The sequence below is a fragment of the Bison bison genome, unplaced genomic scaffold (assembly GCF_000754665.1).
Source record: "Bison bison bison isolate TAMUID 2011002044 unplaced genomic scaffold, Bison_UMD1.0 scf7180017864068, whole genome shotgun sequence".
Lineage (NCBI taxonomy): Eukaryota > Metazoa > Chordata > Mammalia > Artiodactyla > Bovidae > Bison > Bison bison.
In genome coordinates this window covers 11,576,493-11,590,866 of record NW_011494640.1, presented here as the reverse complement: position 1 = coordinate 11,590,866, position 14,374 = coordinate 11,576,493, and the positions used below count along the sequence as shown (strand labels likewise).

The 14,374-nt window shown below is 44.5% G+C and overlaps 1 protein-coding gene across 1 annotated transcript in view; it reads right to left on the bottom strand.

The window, feature by feature from the left end:
- AP1S3 (adaptor-related protein complex 1, sigma 3 subunit) overlaps positions 1–13,129 on the bottom strand; it is a 67,226-nt gene extending 54,097 nt beyond the window's left edge. The window contains exon 1 of the mRNA XM_010837064.1: positions 12,924–13,129. Coding sequence (XP_010835366.1) covers positions 12,924–13,034 — 111 coding nt within the window. The 5' untranslated portion in view covers positions 13,035–13,129. The remainder of the gene's footprint in view (positions 1–12,923) is intronic.
- Positions 13,130–14,374: the final 1,245 nt, after the last annotated feature.

The window sequence follows — 14,374 nt, the reverse complement described above, 5'->3', positions numbered from 1 at the left end:
TATTTCTCCCAGCAATCTTGATTCCAGCTTGTGTTTCTTCCAGTCCAGCATTTCTCATGATGTACTCTGCATATAAGTTAAATAAGCAGGGTGACAATATACAGCCTTGACGTACTCCTTTTCCTATTTGGAACCAGTCTATTGTTCCACGTCCAGTTCTAACTGTTGCTTCCTGACCTGCGTACAAATTTCTCAAGAGGCAGATCAGGTGGTCTGGTATTCCCATCTCTTTCAGAATTTTCCACAGTTTATTGTGATCCACACAGTCAAAGGCTTTGGCATAGTCAATAAAGCAGAAATAGATGTTTTTCTGGAACTCTCTTGCTTTTTCTACAATCCAGTGGATGTTGGCAATTTGATCTCTGGTTCCTCTGCCTTTTCTAAAACCAGCTTGAACATCAGGAAGTTCACGGTTCACATATCGCTGATTGACAAATTCATGCTGCTATATTTAAAATGAATAACTAACAAGGACCTACTGTATAGTACATGGAACTCTAATCAAAGTTATGCAGCAGCTTGGATGGAAGGGGAGTTTGGGGGAGAGTGGATACATGTATATGTATGGCTGAGTCCCTTCTCTGTTCATCTGAAACTATCACAACATTGTTCATAGGCTATACTCCAATACAAAATAAAAAGTTAAAGAAAATAAGCTTTCATTTTCAAAACATTCATTAAAGTAATGAAGAAAGGTAACAGCAGATGGTTTCTTAGAGATACACAAGGACACTAGCCCATTCAGAGACAAAATATTAATACATACACACACATCCCTTGCAACACACTTGCAACTTCAGTAACATTGTTTCTTGTCTGCTAAGAAGGCAAGTCACCTCCAAAACCATGCAGTTAAGTGAAGTGAGGTTCCTCCTGACTCTGGACAAGCCTCAAGCTACTTTTGACCCATTTCCTTAAACACTTAAGGAAGATATTTTTTTCAACTCTAAAATAAAAAGTTCATCCATTTTCATTTTCTGGAAAGTCCCTACATGAGAAACGTCATTCTGATAATACTGGATACATTCTGATAATACTGGATAAAGAATTTCTTAGCGGGGGTGACTAGAGGGCAGAGTTAGAGATGGGACAATCAATAAGAAACCAGTTTGTTGTGGCAGACCTTCAGCAAGCCCTCCTCCAGGACTTCAATTTCCTAATACTACCTTTCTGTGTTGTCTCCTTATTAACCCTTTCCCACTCACATATATACCAGATATGCAGTCTTCCTGAAAAGCTAATGGCAGGGTCACCTGCTTTTCCAGCCTCAGCCCCACACCTGTCTCTCCCATGAGCCCCTCCCCTGTCCTCCTCCACAGAATTCCTGCAGCAATTATGTAATCTGAATGACATACTTCAGAGCTTAATTATATATTCCCATACTCATTTCGGAGAAGGCAATGGCAACCCACTCCAGTACTTTTGCCTGGCAAATCCCATGGACAGAGGGGCCTGGTAGGCTGCAGTCCATGGGGTCGCTGGGAGTCGGACACGGCTGAGCGACTTCACTTTCACTTTTCACTTTCATGGATCGGAGAAGGACATGGCAACCCACTCCAGTGTTCTTGCCTGGAGAATCCCAGGGACAGGGGAGCCTGGTGGGCTGCCGTCTCTGGGGTCGCACAGAGTCAGACATGACTGAAGCGACTTAGCAGCAGCAGCAGCAGCAGCATACTCATCTAGGTTTGCTATGCACGCAAGAAATTTCTTCCCAACACCACAAGTTTCTTGGAATCAAGAAACAGATACTGGTGGGGTTTTCTTTTCTAATAACCTCCCCAGTTAAGAACACAAGGATTAACAGACGAAGAAGAAAAAAAAAAAACTCTGAAAAGTGATTCATGTATTCTTTTCTCATTTATCATTTCCTCTTGACAGAGTAATCAACTTAGCGTCTATCAACAATACCTATCAGTAGTTAAATTTTGTCTTACAGTCAATATGTTCCTAATTAGATTCTCTCCTGAAGTCTCTCGGATAGGCAGACAGGCCTTTGGTTCTGTTTCAAATCATTCAAGGAGAAAAAAGATCCTAGGAACAGGGAGGAGAACGTCCAAGCAATTTTCAATATGACTTTGAAGTTGAATGAAACATTAACAACTTGGGACCCTATTCATATTTCATAGTGATGCTTATTTGATCTTGCTTAATGTGAATTTTTTTGTGGTCAGGAACAACTTTGTTCAGAAGGCTATCATTATGGTAAACTCAGCGCCCTGCATGGTAATGACCACTTAAACGTTTATTAAGGACCATCTTTTTTCTTCCTGTTGCAGCCTACTCAGCACTCATTAAAAGTCTGTCCCCAGGGCCTTTCTACCTTGACAATCATGTGGACAGTTGTGAACAAAATTTAAGAGATGGTACAACCATCATATTTTTTGAAAGTTTGGGTTCAATCTGAGAGACAGACCTGCTTTGTTATACAGTCAAGCCTCCCTCTTTCCCTTTAGTTTTGGCAAAGATTGTCAACACAGGCTAGATTTTCTGAATTCTTAAGGTATCCAAGCCTTGAGGCCAAACACACTTATAAAGGTAGGACTCATACTCAGGGCACTTAGAATCGAGAACTTGTCTTCTTACAAAGAAACTGAGGGCAAGTACTTATTTCAGACACATACACTGAGTTTTTGTTTGTTTGTTTTTTATTTACTTATTTTTGGTGGTGTCGAGTCTTAGTTGTGGTACATGGGCTTCTCTCTGGTTGTGGAGTGCCATCTCAGTAGCTGTGGCATGCAGGCTTAGTTCCCTGACCAGGAATTGAACCTTCGTCCCTTGCATTGAAAGGCAGAGTCTTAACCACTGGACCACCAGGGAAGTCCTACACTGAGTTTAGAACCACATTTTTAATATGATATCATTGTACAGTGACTCTTACCTTCAAGGGTTCCCAGATGGCGCTAGTGGTAAAGAACCTGCCTGCCAATGCAGGAGACATAACAGACGCAAGTCCAATCCCTGGATCAGGAAGATCCCCTGGAGAAGGGTATGGCAACCCACTCCAGTAGCCAGTATTCTTGCCTGGAGAATCCCACAGACAGAGGGCCAGGGCAGGCTACTGTCCATAGGGGTGCAAAGAGTCGGACATGACTGAAGTGACTGAGCACGCGCACACGCACAGCCCTTACCTTCTCCCACCTCCCCAGTCTCTGCAATCTATTTTTAAGTGTTTCCTTAGCTTTTTCCTATTTCTTTTAAAAATATCCTGGTTACCACTGATGGAATGTGTGCCAGGATTGGACTGGCTCACTCAATCTTCAGGGAAATTTAGGAAGTGGGCCCAGTTACAACAGCAAAGAGCACAGCAACCCAGATTACGAAGCCTGCACACACGGGCCCAAGGCTGGGTGCCTCAGCACATTCTCCTCCAACCACATCACACCCATGTCCCATACCTGCCTTCAGAACTGAATGCAGACAGCTTTCCTGAAACGCTGTATGCATGTCACCCCCACAGGAACGTGTAGCTCAACATGTATATAAGCCCAAGGAAGTTCTGACACTTGAACGTTTATCTATTTCAGGCCTAAAGCAGCTTCACCTGCATAAGGAAAAGTTGCTGCCCTGATATTTAAGGAAGCCAAGGGAAGCTGTGAATGGGCAGCAGACACTAAAACTGGGGGCTGAACTATCCCCTGATCATCTGAATCTGGTTCCAGCCTTGACTAATCCTTCCTGACTCTTTCAGAGACAAGACTTCTCAATCTTGCTAGAATGTTCCACCAAGGCCAACCCGAGACCATCAGACAAACATATCTGTGCTTTAATGCTTCCGTCTGCTGAAGTGACTGGAAATATTTTATCTTATTACCAGAAGCTTTCAGAGTCATTTCAGTGAGAAAGCTGGATCACTTTTTTTCCCCTCAGCTATTCTCAATGCCCCTTCAAATGCAAGGTAAAAAGAGGGGTCCTGGAAGCCTGGCCAAGAGCCCAACTTAAAGAGAAAAGAACAAAGTGTCTGGGTGTGTGCACGCATGTGTGTGTACATGTATGTGTGTGTATATGCATCTGTGTCCATGTGTGTGTATTTTAAGGAAACTTATTCTGCTTCCATCCCAATTCCAGACACACCCAAGCTTAAGAAGTTATAAAACACAGGGAAAAATAGAGTTTTGCTGAAGAAGTAATATAAATGGAAATATTTTTGAAGTCACATTTCATATAATTTAAAAGGTATTACATTCAAATATAAAAAAACTAAAGGATCTAACAGAACACAATAAAAAGGGAATCTTTTTCAACACCAGATGCTAAAAGTTCTTCCCCAAAACAATCAGTGTCTCTAGCATACTCTTCTGGAAGTTTGCTATTTGTATGTAGGCATATGTGTGTCCTGATTTCACACAAATGGGGAAATAATGTACAGGATCTAAGCTGACAAGTGACACTACACCTAACAATCAGGCAGAACTGGGAGGGGCTAGAGAAGACATGGCATCCTGCGCCCAGGGCTCCACGGGCATGCAAACGTGACATCAGTAGCAGAAGCACTAACCTGAGGATTTAATCTACAGCAGATGCGGGGGCACAGATACGGCTCTGAACTCTCCATCCAGCTGGAACGTGTACAGGAAGTGACCAAGCGCAGTGTGAGGCAGCTGGACGAACGGCCCCACCACCTCAGGACAAGAAGGGACAGGGTGGCAGGATGTGACGGAGCCACCAAAACCAACACTGCTAGGGTCCCTGCGCCACCTGCCTGGGAAACACCTACAACTTTCACGAAGTAAAAATGAGATGATGACGAACAAATGCTTTGGGAGTATAACTCTCTTCTGTGTGCTTGATATAAAATATATATTAAAAAAGCTTACAGAACTCCCCTCACCCACCACCCTACCCAGAAAGAGGCCTCCAGGAGAGTTTCTGGGTTATTCAATAGAACTTCTGTGGCCCAGATCCAGGGCTGGTTTCTGTGGACACTGGGGCCATAGGTTCACAAAGGCACCATCCTTGATTTAATGCTCTGCAGACATCATCTTGAAATTTCCAATAAATTCTGAACAAGGGCTCCCACATTTTCATTTTTCACTGAGTGCCACAAATTATGGGCTTCCCAAGTGGCGCCAGTGGTAAAGAACCTGCCTGCCAAAGCAGGAGACATGAGATGCAGGTTTGATCCCTGGGTCAGGAAGATCCCTTGGCGAAGAGCATGGCAACCCACTCCAGTATTCTGGCATGGAGAATCCCCAAGGACAGAGGAATCTGGTGGGCTACAGACCAAAGGGCCACAAAGAGTCAGACAAGAATGAGTGAATTGGCACGCACACACACACCAAAAATTACATAGCTAGTCCTGCCTGAAACATTGCTTGTCGTAGGGCAGGTGTTCAATATATTTGTCAAATATACACATGAATGAACTTTCTTGGTGGTCCAGTAATTAAGGCTCTGTGCTTCCAAGGCAGAGTACACGAGTTCAATCCCTGGTTGGGGAAGTTCTGCACGTCTTGCAGTGCAGTCCCCAAAAGGGAAACTACACACATGAGTGAATTAATGGAACCTGAGGTAGGACATGAGTCTACAGATCAAACCACAGCCTCCAGGCCAATTCTGGCTCTCCCACCTGCTTTGGTAAATAAAGCTTTATTAAAACACAATCAAAGCCATTTGCCTCTTGTCCATGGCTGCTTTCACTCTGCAACAGAAGGGCTGGGTAATAGGGACAGAGACTATATAGGGCCCAGAAAGCCTGAAATACTTACAGTCTGGCCCTTTACAGAAAAGATGTTTCAGACATCTGCCTTAGAACACTGTCTCAAATTTCTCTTCCCAAATAACTGTAATAGCAGAAAAGGCAGGTAGGTGTGTGAGACCTGGAGGGTTAGCCTTAAGCAACTGAAGCTTCAATACTCTGGCCACCTGATGCAAAGAGCTGACTCATCATTGGAAAAGATCCTGATTCTGGGAAAGACTAAGGAGAGGAGGAGAAGGGGGAAGCAGAGAATGAAATCCTTAGATAACACCATCAACTCAGCAGACATGAGTTTGAGCAAACTCCAGGAGATAGTGAACGACAGGGTAGCCTAGCAAGCTGCAGTTCATGAGGTTGTAAGGAGTCAGACATGACTTAGTGACTGAACAACAACAAACTAGTCAGAAACAAGCTATCTCTTAGGGTTTTATTTTTAAAGTTTATGTGAATTTTGTATCTTGGACCCAAATACATTGATGTTTTAATGCAAAAAAAAAAAAATCTTTTAATCTACAATGAGCTGGATGGATTGTTTTTATCTCTAGAAGTCCCCCCCTTAACAAGGGTGGTTATACAAAGGGCAGACGCACCACAGTTTGCAGACCACATGTGACTTTAGTTCCTCCTCAATAGGCCCAGCATGGAAGGAAGACTCCTGGAGCATCTCACTGGCCACTGAACCTTGCCACACACCCACCATTCTTACCAGCCCAGAAGCCCTGCTAGAGAAGATACAAGGACATAAAACACAGAATCCCACACGCCTGTGTTCTCGACTGAATATAATATAGGTCTATACTCTATCACACTGAGGGACTCATGAGTGCTCATATTCTTTTTCCCCAGGCAGTTTTCAAAAACCATTTAGAGAGAGCTAGAACCCAGTTCTTCCTGTTGGGAAGTTTTCAGACTTTGGACTTTGTGGGAGATTTTTTGAAGGCCAGCTTCCTCATAATGGTCAGCCTCATTTCATTTCTAATCGAAACAATTTTCAGTACCCCCTTTCCACTGTTAAAATTCTTAAGTTATTCCATGTTAGCAAGAAGTTCATTTTCTCTAGCTACTCAGAATGCTGGCAAGACAGCTCAGTACACTTCAGAGAGGATTTTAGGGGTGTCTGCCTCTGATCTCTGTGTGCATTCTTTAACATCACAGGATTTGGGGGCTTCACACCGTGGAAAGGGAATTTCTCCTGGGGAAAGAATTCCATCAGAGTAAAACTAGATACACCAGAAAGGGAGACTGTCAGAGACGCAAAGATAGACTCCAGGAAAGAAGGAACATCAGGGAAGCCTCAGCTCACTGGGAGAATCTCTGCGTAGTAACAAGAAAATAAAATTGAAGGAACGATTTATAGAGATGTCAAGGAATGCTAATCTTTGAGGACTCAGGAGGCTTCTTTTTTTTTTTTTTTTATTTCCATGTAGGATCTTAGTTACCCAACCAGATATTGAACCTATTTCCCCAGCACAGGGAGCACAGGGTTATAACCACTGGACCGCCAGGGAAGTTTCCACAGGAGGTTTCTTTACTTGTGTTAGGGGTTATTTTATCCTTATGTCTTAATCTGTAATAAAATAATTCATGGAACCTGAAAGGACAGATGTTAAAAGCAGCTGTGTATTTGCGGCAAATACACAATCAGCTGACCATTTCCTTCCCTCTGTTTTTAATAAAATACCACACAAAAATTGTAAGCTGTTGACAGTATTTGTCACAAAACCAGTCATGGGAATTCAGAAGTAACAATCCCAGTGAGGGGTAAATACAAGTCTCATTGGTGTTGCTGGGAGACACATGAGAAGGGCCTATTGTAGATGAACCCTCTTGGGAGAACAGAACATCACAGAGTGTCTATTCCCAAGCCCTCTACCCACAGTAGGTACTTGCCAGCAGTCAGATCACACTCAGAGGAGTGTGGTCATTACTGTTAAGAGGCTTCCTCACCTTCAAATTGGAATTTTCTTTAGATGTAAAAAGCTTTTTTTTTTGCCTTTTTTTTTTGTATGGACCTAGCAGAAGCAGAAGATATTAAGAAAAGGTGGCAAGAATCCACAGAAGAACTACACAAAAAAGATCTTCATACCCAGATAACCACAATGGTGTGATCACTCACCTAGAGCCAGACATTCTAGAATGCGAAGTTAAGTGGGCCTTAGGAAGCATCACTACAAACAAAGCTACTGGAGGTGATGGAATTCCAGTTAAGCTATTACAAATCCTAAAAGATGATGCTGTGAAAGTGCTGCACTCAATATGCTAGCAAATTTGGAAAACTCAGCAGTGGCCACAGGACTGGAAAAGGTCAATTTTCACTCCAATCCTAAAGAAAGGCAACACCAAAGAATGCTCAAATACCGCACAATTGCACTCATCTCACATGCTGGCAAAGTAATGCTCAAAATTCTCCAAGCCAGGCTTCAAAAGTATATGAACCCTGAACTTCCAGATATTCAAGCTGGATTTAGAAAAGGCAGCGGAACCAGAGATCAAATTGCCAACATCTGCTGGATCATAGAAAAAGCAAGAGAATATCAGAAAAACATCTACCTCTGCTTTATTGACTATGCCAAAACCTTTGACTGTGTGGATCACAACAAACTGTGGAAAATTCTTCAAGAGATGGGAATACAAGACCACCTGACCTGCCTCCTGAGAAATCTGTATGCAGGTCAAGAAGCAACAGTTAGAACCCGACATGGAACAATAGACTGGTTCCAAATCAGGAAAGGAGTACATCAAGGCTGTATATTGTCACCCTGTTTATTTAACTTATATTCAGAGTACATCTTGAGAAATGCCGGGCTGGAGGAAGCACAGGCTAGAATCAAGATTGCTGGGAGAAATATCAATAACCTCAGATATGCAGATGACACCACTCTTACGGCAGAAAGTGAAGAAAAACTAAAGAGCCTCTTGATGCAAGTGAAAGAGGAAAGTGAAAAAGTTGGTTTATAACTCAAACATTATAACATTCAAAAAACAAAGATCATGGCATCTGGTCCCATCACTTCAGGGCAAACAGATGGGGAAACAATGGAAACAGTGAGAGACTTTATTTTCTTGGGCTCCAAAATCACTGCAGATGGTGACTGCAGCCATGAAATTAGAAGGTGCTTGCTCCTTGGAAGAAAAGGTATGACAAACCTAGCGAGTATATTAAAATGCAGAGACATTACTTTGCTGACAAAGGTCCGTCTAGTCAAAGCTATGGTTTTTCCAGTAGTCATGTATGGATGTGAGAGTTGGACTATAAAGAAAGCTGAGCACTGAAGAATGCTTTTGAACTGTGGTGTTGGAGAAGACTCTTGAGAGTCCCTTGGACTGCAAGGAGATCCAACCAGTCAATCCTAAAGGAAATCAGTCCTGAATATTCACTGGAAGGACTGATGCTGAAGCTGAAACTCCAATACTTTGGCCACCTGATGCAAAGACCTGACTCCTTGGAAAAGACCCTGATGCTGGGAAAGACTGAAGGCAGGAGGAGAAGGGGATGACAGAGGATGAGATGGTTGTATGGCATCACCAACTCGATAGACATGAGTTTGAGCAAGCTCTGGGAGTTGGTGATGGACAGGGAAGCCTGGCGTGCTGCAGTCTACAAGGTCACAAAGAGTAGGATACGACTGAGCAACTGAACTAAACTGATAGTTGCTTTACAGTGTTGTAAAGCTATGGCTTCCGTCATCGGTCAGTTGGTAAAGAATCCACCTGCAATGCAGGAGACCTCAGTTCAATTCCTGGGTTGGGAAGATCTCCTGGAGAAGGGAAAGGCTACCCAGTCCAGTATTCTGGCCTGGAGAATTCCATGGAATGTATATGCCGTTGGTCCATGCCAAAGGAATGAAATGATGTAATTTCATTCCTTTTAGTGGCTGAGAAATATTCCATTGTAGATATGTACCACCAACCAAAACAACAATACATGCTAGTTACAATTTATTTAAACCTGAGACAATAAAAATGATACATCGGGTAGGGAGCAGGGTCTCCAGGTTCAGAGTTAGATATCTCCACCCTTACTCTTGGCAACTCCTTTTCACTGTTCCCATTTCTCTGTAATACAATGAGATTATGATGCACATGGAAGCTTGGAATTACCCTATTTAGGAAAAGGAAGGACTTATGCTGATTCAAACATGAATTCTGATAAAGGAATAACTTTACAGTTCAGTTTGGGAAGGTATCTCTCTCAAGTCAAAGAACAAAATCACATAAAAAAATCCTTGACTTTTTTTTAACATAAGTCTATTTTACTTTAGATAATAACATATATTATGAGAATTGGAATTGCAACACAAGAAGGTGCTTACTGATGTTTCAAAAAGGGTCACCACGAGATTCTTTCAATGGGTAATTTCCCAATTTTGTTCACAATGTGATGTTAAAAGTCACCTCAACTTTTCAGAAGCATGATGACTACATAAAACAAAGTCCACATGCATTTTTATTAAGGGTGTTCCCAAAGCCTTTCAAACTTCACCCTGTAAATCCTCACTGATATCTGCTTGGTGATGGTGGTGGTCTAAGTCATGTCCAACTCTTTGTGACCCCATGGACGATAGCCCATCAGGCTCCTCTGTCCAAGGGAAAACAAATACATAAAGGAGCAAAGGTTTAAAATCCTCCTTCTTCCATCAACACTGGCAACCATGCAATAGTAAATTCTCCCCAGTTAAGTGTTTAAGTGCACTGGGCTCACAGCCAGTGGGGATCTCTGAAAACACAATAACCCTAGCTTTATTTCCCAAGATAGAGATTTCTAAAACAAAGGCAGGGTGCAAAAGTACAAAGTTGATGCAAACAGAACTACCCACCTATAAGCACTGCCCCTAGATGCAAAGTGTATGAAACTTCTGCCCTTGATATCTAGATCACTGGCCCAGTGGAACCAAGGACCATTTTCTGTGTGTAGGTACCAGCGGGATGATGTTGGCATCTTCCAGTTTCCTAGCAGCAAGAGTCAGGAACAAAGCAGAAGAAAAACAAAGCAATCCTCACTAAAAAGCCTAGAGATGCTGGGCAAAGGGGAGGGCCACTTATGCTTCTCTGCCACATGACAGTAATAAAAGATAGAAGTGACAGTCACTGAGCACTTACAATGGGCAAAGCTGGTCTACCAGCTTTCACTTGCATTCATGCACAGAACCTGCCTGGGACTCTTTTCACTCTTAAAAACTCAGCCCCAAATAATAAAAATAAGGTATTAATTAAATGAAACAACAAAGCAAAACATGTATATATATATATTTTTTAAAATTCAGCCCCAAAGACTTTTTGTTTAAGTTGTATTGATGTTTACTGTATTGTGAATTTAAGTACAGAAAAAATTTAGATACTTATTAATTCACTTAAAAACTATAATCAACCTGTTACACATTAACAGAAACTCTTATATGAACAGTAACAATATTTTCCAAAGAAAAAAAAAAAAGGGAGATTGGCATTGTTTTACATTTTGGCAAATTTCCTTAAAGTCTGGCTCAATAGAAGACAGCTGGACTGGTCTACTGCTTTTGCATTCACTCTGCTGCACTCTCCCAGGTCAGGTTAACCTTGAGAAAACATCATGTATACTCATGTAGGAATGAACGTGTAAAAGGTAAATAATACCTTTGTGTTATTATGAAAAGAGTTTTGGCCTTCTGGACTCTAAAAAACCTTGGGGACTCCTAAGTGTACCCAGACCAAACTTTGAGAACCACTGCCTTATGAGTTAGAATCAGTTATTATCTCTACTTTATAAATGAGCAAACTGGCATAGAGAGGTCAAGGCATGATCCAAGGCCATGTTGCTGGGACAGGCCAGAGCAGGTAAAATGCAAAGAGCATAATACTTTCATTTGGTTGCTTGTTGCAAGAACTGAGATCATGAAGGTAGAAGGTAGAGTTGGTTATCACAAGTACTCAAAAACATCAATATCTCCCATTGGGCAAGGTCTGATGAAAAACTAGGGAAACTGCACATTTTTGATCAACTCATCATTGACACCAGCAAGAAAAAATAAAACTCCACTGTAAGTGTTGTCCAGAACTTGTACCAGTTTTCTGGATGGAAGATTTTTGCAGATCACAAACTCCAGGGCCTCATTCCATTCTTCATGAGGCAAACGATGCAGTGTGCTGCACATACGTCACTGTGTTCCTTGGGAAACCTGAGCAAGCCAGGAGAGTTGCTCCATTATTTACAGGTTCCTTTTTGCACCATGCTGTATTTACAAGGAACCCTCAACAAACAACAATAGCACCTCCAGTCTATGCAGCCAAACCTAGAAACCACCATCTGTGATCTTCTGGACCAGGAGCTCAGCACTCCGCTGCCCTCCTTGTCCATCAACTTTTGGAACCCTCGGGCCTTCCTGCTCCACCTGCAGCGGGTACTCAAGTGCAGAGTGTGGTCACTTTTGTTCCTCCTTTGATTTGGGAAGTGAGCTCACCTGGGGAAGTGGAACTCAGTGCTGTTCAGGCCACTGCATACTCAAAAAAAAAAAAAAAAAACTACCCTGACAGAAGGCAAGATCGAGAGGTGCTTGAAGCTATTGCTTCCATCAACTGCAACCAGGTCTCTCACCTGGATCACTGGTCCCCTTCCACTCGGTTGGAATAAAATCCAAACTCCTTAACTGGGCTTATGAGGATGTCTTATCTGGTACCTGACTACCTGTCCCACTAGAAGCAAGGGTTCCTCCTCTCTGGCCTTTGCTCTCTCTGCTCCCACTACCTGCAATGCCCCCCTAGGACTTCCAACAGCTCAGATGTCACCTCCTCAAGGAGGCCTTCGCTTCCTGCCCCTCTTTTATAGCTGCCTCTCCATCCCTGCATCCGGTTGTACTTGAGACTTCACAGCACTTACTCTCGGAAGTTATCTCGATTTTACTGGTCTATTACTCATCTCCCTCCTTCCACATCCTCCTCCTAGAAGATAAGCCGCCAACAGCCAGGGCTCCACCGGGTCCCCACGACGTCTCCGCCGCCTGGCACCGCGCCTGGCACAGACTAAGCGCTCAGCAAAAACGGTCGAATGAATGAAGCAGCGGCGCCCCGTGGCCGCGAGGGACCCGAGCTGGAGTCCCTGGTGTCCCGGGCCGGGGTCTGGATGGCGGGGTGGGGGACCGCGCCGCGCGACCGGGCTGCTCCCTTAGCCCGGCCCGGCGCGGCAGGTGCTTGGGGAGGGCGCCCGCACACACCCGCTGGGGTCCGCGCCGCCGCCCAGCTCTCCCGCACTCACCATGGTGGCCGGGCCGCCGCCGTCCCCGGCCGGCGAGGGACGAGCGCGGGGGACGCGAGGGCGAGACGCGAGCGCTGGAGCCGGCGCGGCTGACAGGTGAGGCGCCCACATCAGACCATGGCTGCTTCCCACAATGCCCTCGAAGCGAAAGTTTGCAGACTCCGCCCCCCGCCGCAGCTCTCCCTCCCCTCCCGCTCCTCCTGCTCCCTCCCTACCGCACTTCCTCCCCCAACCCGCCGCACCTCCCTCCTTCCCCTCCTCCTCTCCCTCCTCCTGCTCTTCCCCTTTCCTCATCACTTCTCACCCTCCTTTCTCCTCCCCTCTCCTCCCAGTTTCCCGACTCCCTTCTTTCTCCTCTCTCCTCCCGCCCCACCTCGCCTCCGATGGCCCCGCCCCGCCTCCGATGGCCCCGCCCCGCCTCAGCTGGCTCCGCCCCGCTCCGCGCCGCGCGGGCGGCCCTAGGTGCGAATACACCTGCGCGCAGACCTCGGCATCCGGCCCGACCTGCGGTGCGCGGAGCACCAAGGGCTCTGCGGGTTCCGCACTGAGGAGCCCTGCGCGGGGAGCGCGAAAGAAACTACTCTTCTGATTCACCCGCGCCGTGAATGTGATTTCATTCATTCCGCAAACGTTGATCAGACCTGGCTAAGAGATTTCCCCAGACATTTGCGGCGGGAAGTGTCACTGGTTGTCTTCTCCTGAACCACGTAAGGGAGGAAGCATTTGGTAGAGCCGGAACCAGAAGCGATCTCTTGCCACCGAGTTGTTTTTTTTCTTCGTATGTGTGTGTATGTGTGTGTACAATCCAAGAACATAGGTCATTTTAAGCAGACCCGATTTTAAGAACTTTCTCCTAAGACTCCGGCGTGGACTTCCTAATCTTTCTTCTTCTCCCCTTGGTTTTTCTTAAGCCTGGAGTTGCCACCTGGGGCATTAGAAGTCTCCAAACCCTAAGTTGTACGTCGTGTTTTTGAGTGCATTTTTATGTTCTTTTGGTTGAGTCGGTTGGTTTTACCAAATACCTAAAGAGATCTGTGACCCTGAAAAGGTTAAGAACCTTTGCCTGAGTGGTTTCTGGAAATCAAAACTGGTAAAAATCCTCAGATCTGCCTTGTACGGTGTGATCCAGCCCAGGTGACCTGGAGATATAAGCTCCATATCCCTCATGCGCTTGCTCCTTGGAAGAAAAGCTATGACAAACCTTGACATCGTATTAAAAAGCAGAGACATTGCTTTGCCAACAAAGGTCCCACAGTCAAACCTATGATTTTTCCAGCAGTCATATAGGGATATGAGAGTAGGACCTTAAAGAAGGCTGAGCACTAAAGAATTGATGCTTTCAAACTGTGGTGCTGGAGAAGACTCTTGGGAATCTCTTGGACAGCAAGGAGATCAAACAGTTTACCCTAAAGGAAATCAACTCTGTATATTCATGAAGAACTCATGCTGAA